Source organism: Asterias rubens, chromosome 3 (assembly GCF_902459465.1).
Source record: "Asterias rubens chromosome 3, eAstRub1.3, whole genome shotgun sequence".
Lineage (NCBI taxonomy): Eukaryota > Metazoa > Echinodermata > Asteroidea > Forcipulatida > Asteriidae > Asterias > Asterias rubens.
The window spans coordinates 19,312,845-19,332,887 of record NC_047064.1 but is presented as its reverse complement, the minus strand read 5'-3'; the positions used below and the strand labels follow the sequence as shown (position 1 = coordinate 19,332,887).

The window sequence follows — 20,043 nt, the reverse complement described above, 5'->3', positions numbered from 1 at the left end:
TGTTATATTTTTGTTTGTAGCGAGGAGGGGAAGTATAGTAACTACGTTTAACGACGTTGTTGTTCATAAATAAAAGATTATCATCGTAAAAAAAAAAAAAAAAAACTGTTTTTATTTGAAGGAGTGCTGAGAGATGTAAGGGGGATAGATTTCTATTAATTTTTGGTTTTATACCCATACACCGATGTGTGTTCGCACTGTATACTCAGTACTTAATTCCTGATTCATATGAAAAAATATCACAGGCATATGTTACTCGGGTAGGATTCGAACCCATGGCCCTTGCAATTCTAGAGCAGTGTCTTGTCAACTAGACTACCGAGTTCCCGGTAGCTAGAGGCAGTTCGAATCCTATGTTTTGGCAGCGGGTACCGCAACGATATAAGAGATGTTAAATTTGCATCGTGGATAAAGAATATATTAATAAATTTCATTTGTCTTTATGGGTATTAAGTATACCTCATTTGATTGAAAGGTACTTTATTAGACTGACAATAATAGTAAAACACCGTTCTTATTCCACATAAGAAGTCCGACATGTGGCATGAATGGCTAAGGTGGATAAAGGCACAGTACAAGTTTGGTAGTTGTCAAAGACCAGTCTTCTCACTTGGTGTATCCCATCATAACCATAAAATACCAAGCCTGTGAAAATTTGGGCTCAATTGGTCATCGAAGTTGCGAGAAAATGATGAAAGAAAAAACACCCTTGTTGGACGAATTTGTGTGCTTTCAGAGAGGAATAACTAGAAGTCTTTTAATATTTTACCTCTTTCTCAAAAACTATGTTTCTTCAGAGGGAGCTGTTTCTCACAATGTTTTATACTATCAAAAGCTCTCCAATGCTCGTTACCAAGTCACTTTTGAAGTTAATATTTGGTTTGAGTAATTACCAAACATTAAGCGCTCGCCTCTCATCATCAATGTGGCTCTGGTTAGATTCTTGACTATAATGCCATATGAGGGTAGAGTTGTGTGCCATGATCTCTCCCATGCCATGAAAGTTTTTCTGCCCTCCGATTTCCTTCCTCCAGAAAATTCAAAGACTTTTGATGTATGGCTGTGTTCTGTGGTACTAGGCTGATGTTGCTGGCTGCCTAAAGCGTCTGTATCATGCCTGCTGCTCAAACACCGTGAGACACATCCTTTGCAATTTAGTTTCTCAGTTGTTAGGACGAATAATTATCCTCCCATATTAAAATGAAAATGAAAATTAAAATGTTTCTTTTTTAATTTTTTTCTTCTTCAGCCAAAAGGAAGCAATTGCAATAGATGAAGAACTCTTCTCAACGTACTGCTACAGTCTAGATCAACTGATGGAGCTAGCGGGACTGAGTTGTGCCACTGCCATATCAAAAGCATACCCCATCAATAGTCTCACCAAGTCAGAACCTACAGTGTTAATATGCTGTGGACCAGGCAACAATGGTGGGGATGGGCTGGTCTGTGCTCGACATCTCAAACTCTTCGTAAGTGAAAACACGAATAGCTAAGAACCATAGAGTTATTTATAAGAACTAGAGGGCGCACTGGTGTTGCTGTGTGCACAAACGCAAAGGGACCGCAAGAGGACACGTGCGGCATTTGAATATGAAGTAGGCATACACGTCGGTGTGTGTATGATAAATACACGCTATGTGTTAAGAGTGGTGTTTTAGCCTTGTTTGGAACAAACCGCATTAAACAAAATTAAAATAAAATAATAATAGTGAGCTTTGGCTTTTCTGGTTATGCCCCCATTTTCAATTCTCCTCAATACTGTTCTTTGTTATTTTAATTTTGATTATCTGTTGGAATGGAAATAAATGAATACCAAAAATGCTCATACCAAGATGTGTGAAAAAGAGAGAATTACTTGATTGACTTAGACGGATATTTGCCATACAGTCAAAATGACTGCCGTATGATTTGCCTCTCATGAGACATCTAGGCACTCAGTTTATAGCCTCCACGTTATTATGTTCTAAAGGGCGTGTCCAAAATGGCAGCTGCAGCTATGGGCCTCCTATGCTTCACGGCATGATCAAGCCGTAGCGGTAGTGACCACTTTGGACATGGCGTTTGATTGATCAAATAAGTACCTCATCAATCATTTTGTTAATTTCATTTCCCTGTTTTTCTTTAATTATGCTCTCTAGAGACGATGTAACCTGTGACATCACATGTTTACAAAAGAGCCACAGAGCCTGTGTACACAGCCTAATGGAACAAATTATAATTACTGTTCAATTCTTATCAACTTGTCCAGCTTTTACTTTCATAATTCTTGGATTTATGTGGAAATTATGACACACAATGTCAACTTTCCCATATGACCTGTGTGCAGTATCCTGCTTGCCAGGATACTAAAAGAATGCACAAGGTCACACTTATTGTAAACTAAGTTCACATGGTCTAAAATCTTGCAAACAATTGAAAGAAAGACTACTTTCCCTTCCTCTCCCCAAGTTTGCCAAAATAAGCAAAATCAGTTTGGTTTCATTGTTTGGAGGAGAACAAAAATAAACTTCTACCTTTACCTAGGTCGAACTACTGTTATCTTATCAATCTGTCGCGATATGCAACGAAGTGAGTCTAACCTGGGCTATAGAGTTCTACCCGCCATACATCACCAAGCAAGGCTGCGCTAAAGTAGTGATGAGGTTTGCACAGTTTACAATCCACTCTCATTTAATTCACTCAATTACTCGCTTACACTGACCCTGTAAATGATTAACAGGCTTTCAGGATGTCCAATAAGCAAACATCGCAGCGGGAGTAGGCGAACATCATAAATGCAAATGGTCGACATTTACGTGTTTGTCTTCACTCTCATCTCTCGATCCTGGAACACTACTCTACATCTACAAAGCTCTCAATGATCTGTCGCTGGTCTATCTGAAAGATTGCATTGCCACCCATGTATACCATCAAGGGAAGGCCTACGATCGAAACCGGGACGTTACTCGTCTTACCATCCTAAAGAGTAACAAACAGATAGGCGATGGATCGTTCAGTGTTTCCGGGCCGACTCTCTGGAACCAATTACCACAGACCATAAGATCCTCACCAATAGTTGATGCTTTCAAACGCAATCTCAATACCTATTTATTCTAGTGTGTTATAATTGCTAATGTTGTTTTTTGTTTGTTTGTGAAGAGCAACGATCATTTTTGGAACTGCGTTATATATTTAAGACCTGTTATTATTCTCCCAATGCTCAGGGTTACCTGCCATCCATCTACTACCCGAAACAACGGGACGCCCAACTCTTCAAAAGCCTCAGCACACAATGCAAGTACATGGATATCCCATTCCTATCCTACCTGCCCTCGAGCAGCCTCATCGATATGAGTTACAACTTTGTCGTCGACGCTATATTCGGGTTCAGTTTTTCGGGTCAAGTGAGGGCGCCGTTCGATGATGTGCTCAAGTTACTGAGAGGCACATCAATTCCTCTTTGCAGTATTGATATTCCGTCAGGTATGTTGAGCCGGACGCTCCTTGGTGGCATAAAGCCAAGTTTTATCATCTTTGTTGGAGATTTTCCGAGTCCACTCAATAGAGTATACTGAAATTTCAATGATTGCTTTAAACTAATTATTTAACGCTCTTTATAGTGAGGCAAATAAAACGGGGGTTCCCCCCTCTAACATGAAGACCTTTCTCAGTGGCATTCTCTGTGCCTGCCTCCTCCCCCCTCCCCCCAAATACAATACTTTATTTTTTCTAGAATTTGTATGCTGGATGTTTTCATTTGTTTTGTATTAATCCCAGCAGAAGATATCCCCCCCCCCCCCAAATAAAAGGCGATATCCTATTTGTGTTATATTACACAAAAATATGCTTTTAAAATAGATGTTTTTAGTTCTGAAAGTAAGAGATGCTGAATCCTACCCCTGATCCTTGTTTTCTTGTCCACTTCTTTTCCCAATTCAATGAAAATTTGTTTGATGTTGTTCCCATCAATCTGCTTACATTCCCAAATTAATTCTTACTTTGGTCTCACTCTCTTTATTTCCCTCCATCTCAACCCCTTGTTTTCTTTAACCCACTCATCTTCCACCCTCACCTCCCTACCCTCCTGTCTCCTCACCATCATTTCTTGTTTATTGTCCCCATGTAAATTGAACGTTGATTTGCATAACATTGATCCCATCAATCTGCTTACATTCCAAAATTAAATCTTTGTTTTATTTCATTCCCTCCTCTAAATCCTCCCTGCTTTCTTAAACCCACTCACCCTCCCCTCCCCATTCCTGTCTCCTCACCTTCATCTCTTCCATCAATCTTCTCCCCCCCCCCCCTCGTATTTCTCCCCCAGGTTGGGACGTCGAGAAGGGAAATGAGGACGGCCTGAAGCCAGACTTCCTGATCTCGCTAACCGCTCCCAAGAAAGCAGCCGAACACTTCAAGGGAAAGTACCATTATCTAGGCGGACGTTTTGTACCTCCAGAGTTGGCCCACAAGTATCAACTATCACTCCCGAACTACCCAGGGGCAGACTGTGTCGTGGAATTGACAACAAAGTCATCAATTTAACAAACAAGAATATTCAATTAAATTTCCCTGTGTAAATATTTTCTAATTGTAAAAGTAGATCCTCTCTTTCAATGCTAGCCATTATGACATGAATTTAGTGTCAACATAACATAGTAAAAGAAAGGTACAACTTTTGAAAAAAGACAAAACATTCCCTCAAAAACAGGCATGGAATTTCATCTTGGGAGGGCAAGGCCATTTTCACACTTCCATTGGAAAATCTAGAAGTCTGCGGAAAACTTTTGAAGGGGCACCAAGTCCAAGAACAGTGCAAGTTAAGACATGGCCTCTGTGAAATTCCAGGCCTGCAAAAATATAGATGGTTCCCGTCAACCTCGCTACCATGGGCAGCGCGCCGTATCACGCCAGCTCTGCGTACGTCTCTAACCCCTGGGAGGGAAACTCCAATCTGGGTCTTTGATTGGCTGTCATATGCGCGCAAAATTTGAAACGCTGTGCGTTTTCAAAAAGCTCTATACGCCAAAACGCGTGCGTATATAAAGATGTGCGTGTTCACGCAACACTGAACGCCAAGGCAAGTTTATGACTTTTATTACACACAGCGCATCCAGCGTGTGTGCGACTAACGCCCAACACAGAACGGATCAACCACAGGACTAATTGTAATATCCCTTATATTTGGATATTTTTGAGTTACACTTCCAGGGGTTACGATCAAGCAGGGCATGCTGGGAAAAAAATGGCGCGGCGAAATTGATCACCCCTGGGAGCGAGGTTGGGTTCCCGTGTAACCGCAGTGTAAAGTCCGCCACCTTAACAGTAAAATCAGACATGTTATTGTGCACAACTATGCTTTAAGGGTTAAAGGCAGTGGACACTGGACACTATTGGTAATTACTCGAAATAATTATTAGCATAAAACCATACTTGGTGACGACTAATGGGGAGAGGTTGATAGTATGAAATATTGTGAAAAACGGCTCCCTCTGAAGTGACGTAGTTTTCGAGAAAGAAGTAATTTTCCACGAATTTGGTTTTGAGACCTTAGATTTAAAATTTGAGGTCTCGAAATCAACCACGCACACAACTTCGTGTGACAAGGGTGTTTTTCTTTCATTATTATCTCGCAACTAGACGACCAATTGAGCTCAAATTTTCACAGGTTTGTTATTTCATGCATATGTTGAGATACACCAAGTGAGAAGACTGGTCTGGAATCCAGGCCTCGTTATTGAAATGATGGCAATTCCACCTTTTGACAACCCCTGGAGTTATAGAATCCATACAAGGAGCTTTAGGATTAGTATGCTCAGCACTAAATAAGTACACCAAGAGCATGACTTATTTTATCTGGAGAAAAGTACAGCAGTTTTTTGTTAACCAGCAGACTTGAAAAGTCTAAATTCAGATAAAAGTCTGAAATTTCTCATCCCTGCCAAAACCAAAACCCAAGCTGCCCGTAAAGATGGCGTCTATTGGGAACTATCTATTAACCTTTCCAGAAAAGTGCAGAGATCCAATGCTGAGCTCCGCTGCTCACAATATGTGTCCGTTAATGTCAGCTACGATTACAACCCTATGTTCCGACAACTCTATTCGCCCCTATGTTCCGTCACCCTTTGATTGTATGTTTCTAAACCCTAACCCCAACACTTGTGTAAGAATCACAAGTTTGTTTTTTTGAGAATCACAAAGTGTTTTTTTTTTTTAAGCAGAGGAGTATCGGAATATAGAGCAGTCGCCGTCAGCTTTCCGTGAGATTTCTAGACCATTGGTAACAAATCATTTTGATACACAGCCAAACTGGCTGCATGCATATTTCCCTCACGGCAGACCCAGTTCTTTTAAGACAGTTTGAGCTCATCTGCCGCATAATGATAATGATAGTCCCTCAAAGTCTAGATTTGGAAGCCTGTGGCCAGACACAACTCAAGTTTGATTACTTCTTATTGAATCCTAATGATTTGGAGAAATTACATTGTAAAGGGATGCAAAATTTGATAAATATTCTGGACATCTCTTTCTGAATATATAGACAGAAACATTTCTGTATCCTGCCACCACCATTTAATTTGTTATGAAATCAATTAGTATCTAGTTTACTCAAATTTGATAAAAATGAGAGAAATATTGGTGGCAGGATATGAAAATCTTTCCATATAGAAATTATAAATGTACCAAAGGTGTCTCCCTGTCTCATAATTTCTGCGAAGAATTCAACAAAGTTTTAATTTCTTTTTCAAATGGTTCTTAATGGGTTAAATTGTAGCATACATGTAGATGTGTCGAGGTTTTCTTTAATTACGGTGTAAAAATAGAGGGCTTGTTGTGGACATTTTAGGTGAAGGTATAAAACATTTATGAAATTCTGTAAATTTGTAGACTCATGTACTGTCAAAATAATATGTACATGAACCATTTTATTATGATCGTTTTGAGAACATTTTATTTTGTTGTATACACCTTGGTCCAAAAACATCAAAGAGTGGGAGTAAAATATGTCTGGTCTCCTCTTTACCTTGAGGTGAAATTATGTCGAGAAATTGATGCAGTCTTTTAAGAAAGTCCAAAGAAACTTTTGTCATTGCTAATATCCATGTTAGAGTAATATGTCAGTTTACTGTTCAAATCACCAGTAAGTTGAAATGTAAACAAATTTGTTTTTACAAAGTACGTATGGCAAGTCTCTTTTCCAGGTATTCTATCCATTGATTAATGTAGTAATAACTTTCTTTTTCAGAATGGAAATGGAATCAAGGTATTCAGGATCCTCAAGATCGGGGCAAAATTTCATGGTTCTGCTTACTGGCTAAGCAAAAAATCTGCGCTTATGGAAGCAGGGAATTCCGCGCTTACCTCTATAGCATATTTTACAGGTTAGCAGGACCTATGGCTTGTGCTAGGCATTCTTTGCTTACACAGCTACTGCAATTAGGCGCATGCACCGTAAGCGGAGATTGGTGATTGAAGCAAAGTTATCGGCAGTAAGCAGAGCCATGTAATTTGGCCCGGTTCTTGGCATTGGCATAATATGGGGACTCTTTGGTTAAGGTGGGGGGGGGGGGTACAGATAGACGTGTACTGTTAATTTGACTGACATTTTAAAATAAAGAAAAAACACGAATACCAATTGGTAATACCAAGTACAGTGTTTGTTTAACTTTCCTTGTCAAGTGTTTTTTCTTCTTGATGTGCCCAAGTCATCCTCGCTGTTTTGCCTTAATTTTGGAGGGCAGTTGCCCCTGGTACGCCCCATTTTTTCTTCTGTACAGGATCAAACCAAACGGTTCTCTTCAAACTTTAAATGCAATCTAGTAGCTATTTGCACTTGGAGTGTGCACACAGCTTTGCTAATATTAGCTGAGAACTTGATCCAGCCGTAGCTCTGATTCAGCCGTAGCTCTGATTCACATGTTTACGACAAAACGCCGCTGTGTGAACAACAATCGGAACATGTACCCAGCTTTACTGAAGTTCTGGTTATTAACTTGATGGGAGATTCAAACGAGTAGGAGAGTAAAGTGCGACTCATATTTAATCTTTCTTTAAGCAATTACTACCTGTGTGGCAGGAGATTCTGTCTCTATTTTTGCCAAACTTAAAAATTTGCCAAAATTTGACAAAAATGCTGGACTTACCCCTTATGATTTTTTCAATTTTTTGCCTATTTTTCAAGTATCAATATTTCCCAAAATAATTTGAAGTCAAGTTTTATAAACTGGCATCAGTAGAGCATACTGCATCATTTTAGAGACTAAAATTTAAACTTAAAAAATTGCCAAATTTGATAAAAATGCTGGACTTGCCCCTTAAGATTTTTTCAATTTTTGGCCTATTTTTCAAGTATCATTATTTCCAAAAATACAGCTTAAAACTGAAGTCAAGTTATATAAACTGGCATCAGTAGAGCATACTCCATCATTTTAGAGACTAAAATTTAAACTTAAAAAATTGCCAAATTTGATAAAAATGCTGGACTTACCCCTTAAGATCCTTTTCAATTTTTGGCCTATTTTTTAAGTATCATTATTTCCAAAAATACAGCTTAAAACTGAAGTCAAGTTATATAAACTGGCATCAGTAGAGCCTACTGCATCATTTTAGAGACTAAAATTTAAACTTAAAAATTTGACAAAATTTGACAAAAATGCTGGACCCCTTATGATTTTTCTATTTTTTGGCCTATTTTTCAAGTATGATTATGTTTTTTTTCTTCAATTTTTGGCCTATTTTTCAAGTATCATTATTTCCCCCCAAAACAGCTTAAAACTGAGGTCAAGTTATATAAACTGGCATCATTAGAGCCTACTGCATCATTTTAGAGACTAAAATTTACACTAAAAAATTCGCAAAAATTTGCCAAAAATGCTGGACTTTCCCCTTATGATTTTTTTCTATTTTTTGGCATATTTTTCAACTATCAATATTTCCCAAAATACAGCTTACATCTTAGGTCAAGTTATATAAAAAGGCAACAGTAGAGTCTACCGCATCATTTCAAAACATAAAACTGAAACTTAAAAATTTGCCAAAATTTGCCAAAAATGCAGGACTTACCCCTTATGATTTTTTCAATTTGTTGGCCTATTTTTCAAGTATCAATATTCCCCAAAATACAGCTTAAAACTTAGGTCAAATTTATATAAACTGGCATCAGTAGAGCATACTGCATCATTTTGGAGACTAAGATTTTAACTTAAAAAATTGCCAAATTTGATAAAAATGCTGGACTTACCCCTTATGGTTTTTTTCAAATTTTTGGCCTATTTTTTAAGTATCATTAGTTCCCAAAACACAGCTTTAAACTGAGGTCAAGTTCAAATAAACTGGCATCAGTAGAGCCTACTGCATCATTTTAGAGCTTAAAATTTAAACAAAAAAAATTGCCAAATTTGATAAAAATGCTGGACTTACCCCTTATGATTTTTTTCAAATTTTTTGCCTATTTTTTAAGTATCATTAGTTCCCAAAATAAAGCTTTAAACTGAGGTCAAGTTCAAATAAACTGGCATCAGTAGAGCCTACTGCATCATTTTAGAGCTTAAAATTTAAACAAAACAAATTGCCAAAAATTGATAAAAATGCTAGACTTACTATCCCTTATGATTTTTTTCAATTTGTGGCCTATTTAGTACAGCTTAAAACTGAGGTCAAGTTCAAATAAACTGGCATCAGAAGAGCCTACTGCATCATTTTACAGCTTAAAATTCAAACTTGAAAATTTGCCAACATTTGATAAAAATGTTGGACTTGAAATATGGCTCAAATCATACATGTTGGTCAAGTTATATAAAAAATGCATACTGCATCATTTTAGCATTTTTTTTAGTTTTTTAATCTTGCAACATTTCAGATGAAACAATTCACAGGAAATTTATTCCGACATTAGTTTCACACACAATGTTTTGAGAAATAAAATTAAAATTTTTTTAATTTTTTTTATAAATCAGAACAAATATGTATCACATCTTGGAAAAACCCCAATATTTACATTTATGTATAAACGATGTACTAATCAGTACATTATTTAAAAAGTGAATAAAAAAAATAGTTCCAAAGCTAAATTGAATGATTTGTGTAGTGTTTACAATTTGTTACTGAATATTCATTTCAATTTTGTTTATCCTAACGCTGATGTGTGTTAGCAAAGTAAACTCGATACCTTCTAGTAGGTTCTGCGAACAAAATCACAGGCATATTACTCAGGTGGGATTCAAACCCAAGTTCTTTTTCGCAATTCTAGAGGAGTGTCTTACCAACTAGATCACAGCGATTGCCCGATAGCTAGAGGCAGTTCGATTCCTATATTTTAGCAGCGGGTACCGCTCGAAGAGTATACAGTGCTATTACACACATCAGGGTAAAAAAAAAAAAAAAATTTGGTTTACTTTGAACAATATTTCACCAAATAAAGGGTCAAAGGAATTTGAAATTTTTTCTTTTTCCCCGATGTTAATTTAACAACTCTGAAATTATGATACTGATGTTAAACATCAACTGGCTAAGGAAATGGTCCTCTTTATTTGGGGTTTGTTTGTGAGGTTAATAACGCCAATCCAGAAAGAAGAAAAAAACTGTTGGTGAAACCAACCACTATATATCCCTACAGTTGTAGGTAGGTTAGGCACTTTCGGCCTGTTACAAGTCCCATGCCAAAAGTGTCCTTTTTTAAAACTAATGATGGAGCCTAACCTGACGCTATGGTTTTGAAAAGGGCCGTGAAATTAGCCAGAGACACTGGGTGTCTCGGGCCGTATTTGATTTGTCCACTAAAGCTACAGCTACATTTGTTACTAAGGAGGTTCTATACTTCACTGCAAGACAACACAGAAATCTAGCTGTAGCCGAAGCTGTAGTAATTCGGACTTGGCATGAGAGTCTTTTCCACCGCCCTGTTGTGAAAATGAACTCACTACTTACCTCAGCAACCAGGTGTTTGTATAGCCCTCCCACACAACTCCGAACCAGCAATTGAAAGATGCAAGTATTAACCATTTGAGAATGCTTAAAAAAAAAAGACTTTGCCAATGAGTTCAAACTGAAGAAACTAATTATGTAAAAACACTTGAACAATAGCAATTTACGGCTACTCTTGAGACACCACGATGATATCTGTTTCCCCTCTTCCTGGAGTTCTTGGAGTACCCACAGCATCTTGGCTGGCCTTTGGTTCCTCTGGTTCATTGTAGGGCGGTCCTAAATACTTCCTCACACCTACACACCCATGGAAGCATAGACCTTTTGGCATGGAAGATACCATGCTCCATGAATTAGCGACTGCATCAAAAACCTCCACCTTGTCCAGATGGTGTCTCAGCTCCCCACCCGTGACATAAAGACGACGCCCGACAACAGCAACGCTCGGCGTGTTGCGTTTATACCGCATCGGTTCCGCTTTGGCGGACTGGTAAGTGTCTGGATCGTAAATCGCAACCTCTTTGATTCTGCTTCCTCCGAGAATGTAGATGGCATCTTGGAAGGCGACGACGGGAAAAAGTTGCCTGTTGAGCCCCGAGCAAGGCTGTATCATGCATTGTTTGGTTTCGAGGTCAAAGCATTGGACAGCACACATTAATCTAGTATGCACCAACCAGCCAATTATGTACAGTTTGTGATTTAGACCAGCCACAGTCAGGTTACTCTCCGTGGGGTTGGCTTCACCAATGATTTCCCATACGTTCTTCAGGGGATCATACCTTTCAATCTCGGTGACCCCAGCCTCGTCTGTTTCCCCGCCAACTACGAACACTGCTCCATCTAGACCGATGGATGTGTGGTTGAACCTCGGAAGTTTGAGGTTTGGGAGTTGGAGCCATTTATCCTGTGCCGTCCTGTAGCACCAAACCTCGGACGTTGCATCACCCTCTTTAAAACCGCCACTGATGTAAATATTGTCGTCTAGTGTAGTGACGCTGTAGTCAGTTTGCTGGAATGGAAGACTAGTCAGTGTCTCCCACGCGTCAAAGCGAGGGTCGTAGTAAACGACATCCTTCACCCAGTGCCTGCTAGTCTCCATTCCTCCCACTACGACCAACAAGTCACTCATCAGTGACGGACGTGGCTTAAGTGAGTCATTGTGCATCTCTTTCCCTTTCAGTGCCGAGTCTCGTAGATTTCTAGCCTCCTTCACAAGCTGTCGACACTTATCACTGTTGATAAGGAGAGGGTTGGATTCAAGACTGCTTGAGAAGAGTCTATCACTGAGGAGAGGTAATCTAAGATGCTGTAAGATCCTAGGTAGATCCGATGCTCGGTTAATCTCATCGTGTCTTACCCATCTCATAACGGCCTCATAAACTATGTCTTCAACTGTTACATTCAAATCGTCGCATGATATATACTCAACAAGTTGGTCGACGGATATCTCCAAGAACTCATCCTGGGCGTAAACGTCAGTTGGGGATTCGAGGGCAATCCCCCAAGCGGACTGATGGAAGTCGACGCATCTGCATTCCAAGGCGAGATGGGAGAACCCTAGACAGTTCCTCGGGGATATTGCTTTCTGGAGAAAGCTGGAGCACAGTTTAATGATAGTTGGGTATTCCAGCATGCACGCCGCTCTTAAAACACTAGGTGCCGTTTCCTCTCCGAGGTCGAGCCTTGACGTATACACAAAATTAACAACTCTCTGAAGAGCATCAGGCTTCAGATTGTCCAGGCAAACCCGATTGTCACTAACTTTGCATTTGGAGATCACTCTGTCAAAATAGGGACTACTGGCTGCAAGGACGCATCTATGACACAGAAATATAACGCCATTACATTCAAGAGAGAAATCCACAAATTTACTCTCTGCTCGCTGTCTGTTAAGTTCTGAAAGAATAAAATTACTTTGGTCGTCCTTTGAGGTGCCAAGAGTGGTCACCTTTCCCACTTGATATACTTCTGATGCTGGCTGGATGACGCCAACTTGTTCAGTGGTGGAGGCGTTGGTCGTTTCTTGATCGTCGAGGTCAAGTTGAACCAGACTGGTATCAATGTCCAGATCTGGATCGGGTGCTTGAGGGGTTCGAGGAGAGATTTCCACTAAATCATCCATTCTGTTGCTGAGTGCATGTAGACAATCTATGAAGGAAAATAAGTCAGAAGTTAATATTTGAGATTTAGAAATATTGATCAATAGTTTAGTTTGGGTAACAATAAGCAAAGTATTCTTTTTTTTTTAAGGTATAGAGCGTGCTTAAAAACCTGAGAAAAAAAAACTTTATTCTTTGTTTTGTATACACTGTCCCTTTTGTGGGTGTTGCTTTGTTCAGTGCACTTAACATATTTTTCAGCACTGAATCATTGTTCAAGATTTCTGAGGGTTGGTGTAACTGTTCACGATGATCACCTACAGTCTATCATCCATCAGATCACAGATAATAGTCAACAGTATTAAATTCACTCTGTATGTGATTGAAACAATTGATAATCCATCCTTTTTTATATTAAAATGACCCGTAATTGACGTCGATGATGATAGTACCATGACGCCAAACTCTTTAAAAGTTCGCACATCTCCAAATCCGTATCAGTATCAAACCCCCCCCCCCCCCAGGATTGATATTCAGCCCAGGTAGTGGTAGGAAGTATTGACCTATTTTGGGAGTCAAATTTCCCCTTGTGCCATACAGTTTCCATCAATGCTGTGTTTACAATGCTGTGTTTACAAGGTTACCATACATTTTAAATGCAATTTGACTCCAAAAATGGGAAAGCAAGGTAGACAGATATTGAAAAAAAAAAACATTGTTGCAAGCTGCGATTGAGGTTTAACAAACTTTGACAAAATTTGTATATTATAACTACCATAACTCTTGCACCGACCTGGTCACACGCGGCTACTGTCTGTTTGCCTAGCTCATCATATTAGAAGTCAAACAGCACTTCAAAAATTATGGTAAGCTTTTAAACTCTGCATTACAGATTGAAAGAAAAACCCTAGCCCTACAAAAGGCACAGACAATATGCTTGTCATGTGTGGACATGACGTGACTATGGAAACCCTTACAGAGAGAAGATCAGGTTGATACAAAATAAAAGCACAGTGAGTTATTCATCTGTGATAATTTTTGAATAAGTTCTTTTCTTTCCCCCGCAATTTAATAGGTCTAAATGTATGGTCATTCAATATAGCTGTACACCAGACGCACAAGAACCATGAACTATAGCTGGCACTTTTTGTGCTTTGTGTACAAAACATATGTCCACGCGTATGGGAACCACGAAGCTCGCACAGGGTACCAGTATGTGTACACTTTAGATCTAAGTGGTTCCCGGACGCCTGGACATGTTTTGTACACAAAGTACGGATCGGGTTCTTTCCAGGACGAACGTGTGCAGATAATTCTCCACGTACATGCTGGGGAAAAATAATACACCCACGATTGCACGTGTAGTGAATTCGCGATGCGTTCGGGGGTTCGTAGTGTAGTGGTAAAACGGAATAGATGGGGACTGAATTACAGTATTAATTTTTAACAATTTTTGAGATTGCGGAGTGATTTTTGTGTACCTCGTCCTAGGTCAATGAGAGTTCAAAGAACACGTAGAGCCTAATTTGGGCGAGATTTGATTTTAAAAAAGAGAGATTTTATTACCTCATTATCGAAATGCAAAAAAACCCTCGTTTTTGTTGTGAGACATGTCAAGTCAACCTATGCTGCTAGATGTTCGTGGAGATGATAGCCGAACGAACCTCTCATAGTTCTAGCTAGGAGTACTACCACTTTTACCAGGGCTAAATTCGAATCAGATTCAGTGGCACTGGGCCACTATACACTAATTTAGTTTTATAGGGCAGATAAATTGGTGGCGAGGTGCGGGAAATTATCCCAGTGTGGCAATTGGAAAACAATGACCACACTAGTGAGTAGTGGGGCTACAAAAGCCACCAACCAAGGGTTAGAGTTAGACCGCAGAGTCGAGAAATGTAAACAATCAACAAACAAAACACGCGATACAACGATACAACAACTACGAGTACGACTCGTCTTACTCTTAAGAATAAGAGTCTTAGTCTTACGTCACACACAATTACAATATCATCAATAAACAAGTTAAAAATATCACAATCCAAACGTGAATATATTATGAAAATGACAGACATACATGGAACAGCTTTCATACGACATGCACCTTGCAGAATGCTTGAGGTTGGCTGGTTATTTTGATGTCTTGACGAGATTTGCACGGAGGTTTCATTAATTTCAGACAGAGTCTACCATTTTGTTTAGTTTCGTCTGCTATAAGTGGGTAGCGCCCTCTACAGTTTGGTATTTATACACCACAATCAAACTTTCAGCCACACAGGATCGGAGAGTACTATTTTGATAATGTATAGGGTAGGGAGGCATGGATGGACATGTGCATATTGGGGAGAACAGTTGATTTGCCAGAAATTTTACAGATTTAAAGAATTAACGATTGTAATATGGGGTAAAACATGCCTTCGCCCCCTTCTGTTTCTGTGGAATTTTTTTCTTCTTCTTGCATTCTGTGCCAGAACTTGTGTTATACCCACCTAGATTGTTCGCCTGTGTAGAAGAATTGTTTTTGAAAGTGTAAAGGAAGAAAAGAATGTAAGAACAAAGCAAACAACTAGTCAATCACCATTCTGTTGAGGGAACAGGGGGGGGGGGGGGAATAACAACAATAATGTACCCCTATGAAAGAAACTTTGCCACTAGTTTTTCACAACTTTTCCCCAAGAGAAAAATATCATTTGAGTAAATTAAACACTAATTCGTTGAAATTTATTTCCACCTCTTCCCTCAACTTATTTAATAACAAATGAAAAAGTGGTGGCAGGATACAGATTTGTTTTCCTGCTTTGCATATTAAGAGAGCTCATAACTTAAGAAATAACTACTCCTACAAACAATGGTTTTAGGTTCTGCTACATTCACTGTTTTATTTCCACTGAGTCCATTCCTGAGATCTGTCACCATTTCATTTCAAATTGAATCCATTCTCCTGATTACAAAGTTTAAAATGTTACATTTTTTTCACATTTTATGTTATGACAATAATCTACACTCTGTTAGCTCAGGAGCAGACAGACACAATACAAAAATAATAAGAAAATAATTAATGACAACCCTAAAATCTTTCTACAGTAGCTTTCAATCTTGTCCCTTTTAGCTTTTACACTAATTGCATTTACATTCACTTTGTGAGCTACAATTCTACCATCGTTAATTTTAACCAAAATAAGTTATTGAATTGGCTATCATTAATGGTACTTTTCCATCACAACCAATTTGCACTTACATACATTTTTAAAATCCACTTTTGTGGCATGTCGTGGTCGAGTGATCTATAGTCCATAGGACTCAAGCTCCGGTGCCCAAATCATCACGGTGTGGGTTTGAATCCCGGTCACTCACTGTGTCCATGACTAGTCTTCACAGTTGGTGTATCTCAACATATGCATAAAATTTGAGCTCAATCGATCGTCGAAGTTGCGAGATAATAATGAAAGAAAAAACACCCTTGTCACACGGAGTTGTGTGCTTTCAGATGCTTGATTTCGAGAACTCAAATTCTCAATCTGAGGTCTCGAAATCAAATCCGTTGAAAATTACTTCTTTCTTGAAAACTACATTACTTCAGAGGGAGCTGTTTCTCACAATGTTTTATACTACCAACCTCTCCCCATTACTCTTCACCCAGAAAGGTTTTATGCTAGTAATTATTTTGAGTAATTACCAATAGTGTCCACTGCCTTTAGCTTAACTTCCTGCTCTTCACCCAGAGGTAAATGGGTACCTGTTAGGGCAGGCAGAGGTGGTTCTACTGATTGATTTAGCTTGGTGTGCTACTCATACTGTATAATTCCCAGGGAACTGAGATGGCATGAGGAATAAAAACAAATGGCCCAATGCAAAGTTAAAATAATTGAAGAGCTATTATTATTTTTATATAAAAAAACAAAAAAACAAAAACGAACCCGATTGCAACTTTGCATAACTATACTGAATTGGCCAACCACTCTTCAAGTGACAAAACCAAATCAGTGAACAGCTGTTGCATAATAATTAGTGAACCCAGCCCCCAACTGGGTATTTCTTGAAATCTTGATTAATAATGTCCCATAATAAACCCTCCCTATATTTCTGCAGATGGTAAGTAAAAACCCAAAAAACCAAAAACCACTACAGTCACATTGAGCATTCAAACAAAATAACATACAACTCAATGTGGAGTTAGTTTTGGCGGCTGAACCCAAAAGAGGTTTTAGGTTGGGCTTAATTATAGTTAAGTTTCAAGAACCACGAAATTGCTTTTGGATCAACTGCCAATATGCACCCCAGTGGCGAGGTCACAAAGATAGCAGACGATGCATTGGTATGATCAACACGTCCTGATTTACAGAAACTAATTTACATGTAAATAACTATGTAAGATCTGATTTAACTGTACAATTCTAATTTACAATTTTACACAAATCCGGGTGGTTACCGTGGATGTTTGTCCAATGGAGAGACATTTGAAGCAATTAAGACTACTTAAGCTGTGCACGTTTCTCCTTCAAACTAATTTGATTTTCAAATTGTTTTTTTTTCTTGTCTAGTACTGGACTAAAGGTTTCTTCACTGAATTGATATTTTTCTCACCAGGGGTCAAATCAGCTGTTAATAAGCTGATTTTGTGCTTACTGTGGGAGTTTTCATTTCATATCGTTGGAAACTGTAAGCACAAGAAAAGGCATGTTACCTTTGGTGCTTGTTGAGCTTCTTTACAGAAAATAATTCTCGACAACTGATGGGCCAATTTTATAGTTAAAATTATTGCACTTGTGTAGTTTTATGCAGAGAAATGTTTAAAAAGGATGACAAATAATACTTCTACCTACCACAAAGTCATGGCATAACGAACTTTCAGCAATACATGTATAGGAAAACCATTACTTGTATTAAGATAAAACATCATAAAAACGTTAAACGTTTAAAGTATTTGATCTAAAATACTAGATTGAAGGGGTTTTTATAGAGCGAAGTTAATTGAATTGATTTGGTAACATTGATTTGAATGGGAGAGAACAAAGATGTCTGCAACATGATCAACTTCAAAAAGCTGTATCTGTATTGAAGTGTTTGTTTGGTGGCAGCAAAGTGCCAGAAGTTCACAGTTTGTTTGCTTGTGACCGAATCATAAATAACATTCAATCATGCCAGTGCCCAAAACACCCTGTACTGGCTTGAAAGCAGCACTTTACAGAATGAAATGCGCATTTATATTGCCACTTATCATGGCTCAAAACAAAATAGATAAATGCATTTCAAAATGTCACAATCTTGCACATCGTCAAAGGAATGCCAACATCATTAATGGCCTGAATCCATTGAGAAGTACAAGTGTGTTAATCTGTTCTGATGTCGATCCAATTTCAGAGCTTGATCTGGTTTCAAAAAGTCGATGAGCAGAATTTGTTTTCAAACAAATTGATTTGCTAAGCACAACGATGTAGCAGAGTACCAACTAGTCACAATATTATGGATGTCTAGGTATTTTGCCTGACAAGCTATTCCTGTGCTAAGCATATTTTACTAAACAGCTTAAAGATATTGGTTTGGCAGAAAATATTGCTTAAAATACTTCAAATTCAACCTTTCGTTTTTAGATGACTTTGGAGTATTGAGGCAGTAGGGATCCTACATAACTCAGTGATTCTTGAATATTGGGGCTATTTCCTGCAGATACAAAGCAAAGAGAAACTCACAAATAACATGCGTCATGAGAGACATTATATTTAGCTGTAAATATTTGAAAACATTTTCAGAAACAATGGGTCCATGGTTGCTTGTAAAGTTAGTAGTTTAAGTCAGACGTGTAAATATTATATTACTTTATAAATAGATTACATTGTTATGAATTGGGTTATTTTACACTGTGCACTATAATACAGTGTGTGTGAGTTAGGAATACTTTACAAGGGGTGAACAATGTTTAACGGCTAGCAGATTTTCTTGTTAGTACACTCAGGTTAAAATTGATCAAACTTATTATAGTTTTCAAAGTATTGTAAGTCTGTTTTTAAATACTACTGCAGACAATCAAACTTGAAAACTGTAGCTCATGCAAGCTTTTTTGCACATCCACACTGTTAAAAAGCAATAGATTAGAACAAATGAAGTCAGTGGTAAATACATGTTTAGTAGAGTGTTTTAACATTACAGATACAACAAGTCCTGTCATTACATATCCCACAAAGTGAGAGAAATTTGCATATATTCGTACCGACCAAATCTTGAATACCAAATCTAAAGCTCTCAATCTATTGGATAGGAATTTAAAAAATTGCTTTTTAATTTTTTTTTAAAAGAAGGGCAAGGAATGATTTGGCTTTAAAAACCTCCTACTAGTAAGTAACTGAAAGCAGGGAACCAGTTCCATGCATTACATGCCAACTTCACTGGTACCCATTTATTCTATTAAAGCAAAAGTGCTTGTCTATGTAAGTGAATGCGGGTTAAAAAGTATCTATTCTTATGCAAGTTTGTACGACTCTTTGTTCATGGTAAACGAGATACTAAAGATAAAACCTTAGAAGTTAAAAGTGCTTTGCAGTTATTTAGCATGCTAATGTTAAACAATGCCTTTCACATTATTTAAACTTTTCTAAGAGATTCATGCTCTTCTAAACTTAGAAAAAAAGGACAGAACTGAACATGTGCCACCAACAATCTTGCCAGAGTAGAGTTTCAGGCGAAGTTAAGAAAAATAAATACTTAATTTCCCCAAGTACTTCAGTAAAAGCCAGCAAAAACTTTAAACGTCCGTATTACCCATTTCATTGCTCATGCTACTTTTACAAGTCTTGAAAATGCAAAAAGTCCAGAGTTTAAAATTCTTGTGCAAAAGATCTCCAGTCAAACATGTCTTCTTCCATACCTCACAAAAACATGAATTATTTTCCTAGTCCCGTTTTATTTTCAACATTGAGGATCTTTTTAAATTTATAACATCACACACATATGCAACTGTATGAAGGGTGCTGACCAATGGGAGACTTTGGAATGCTAGGTGGCAGCAGACTTACCAGGTAAATGTCCATTGTTAACGTAGTTCTGAGCG

At 38.2% G+C, this 20,043-nt stretch overlaps 2 protein-coding genes across 2 annotated transcripts; one reads left to right on the top strand and one right to left on the bottom strand.

Moving 5' to 3' along the window:
- The first annotated feature begins 1,249 nt into the window (after positions 1-1,249).
- On the top strand, positions 1,250-4,618 carry LOC117287731 (NAD(P)H-hydrate epimerase-like). Its single transcript, XM_033768236.1, has 3 exons — positions 1,250-1,469; positions 3,204-3,462; positions 4,304-4,618. Exons 1-3 carry the CDS (start codon positions 1,317-1,319, stop codon positions 4,519-4,521), a joined length of 630 nt encoding a protein of 209 aa, XP_033624127.1. The 5' UTR covers positions 1,250-1,316; the 3' UTR covers positions 4,522-4,618.
- A 4,060-nt stretch (positions 4,619-8,678) lies between these two features.
- On the bottom strand, positions 8,679-15,189 carry LOC117288535 (kelch-like protein 29). Its single transcript, XM_033769431.1, has 2 exons — positions 15,076-15,189; positions 8,679-13,047 (listed from the first exon to the last, which is right to left on the bottom strand). Exons 1-2 carry the CDS (start codon positions 15,089-15,091, stop codon positions 11,069-11,071), a joined length of 1,995 nt encoding a protein of 664 aa, XP_033625322.1. The 5' UTR covers positions 15,092-15,189; the 3' UTR covers positions 8,679-11,068.
- Positions 15,190-20,043: the final 4,854 nt, after the last annotated feature.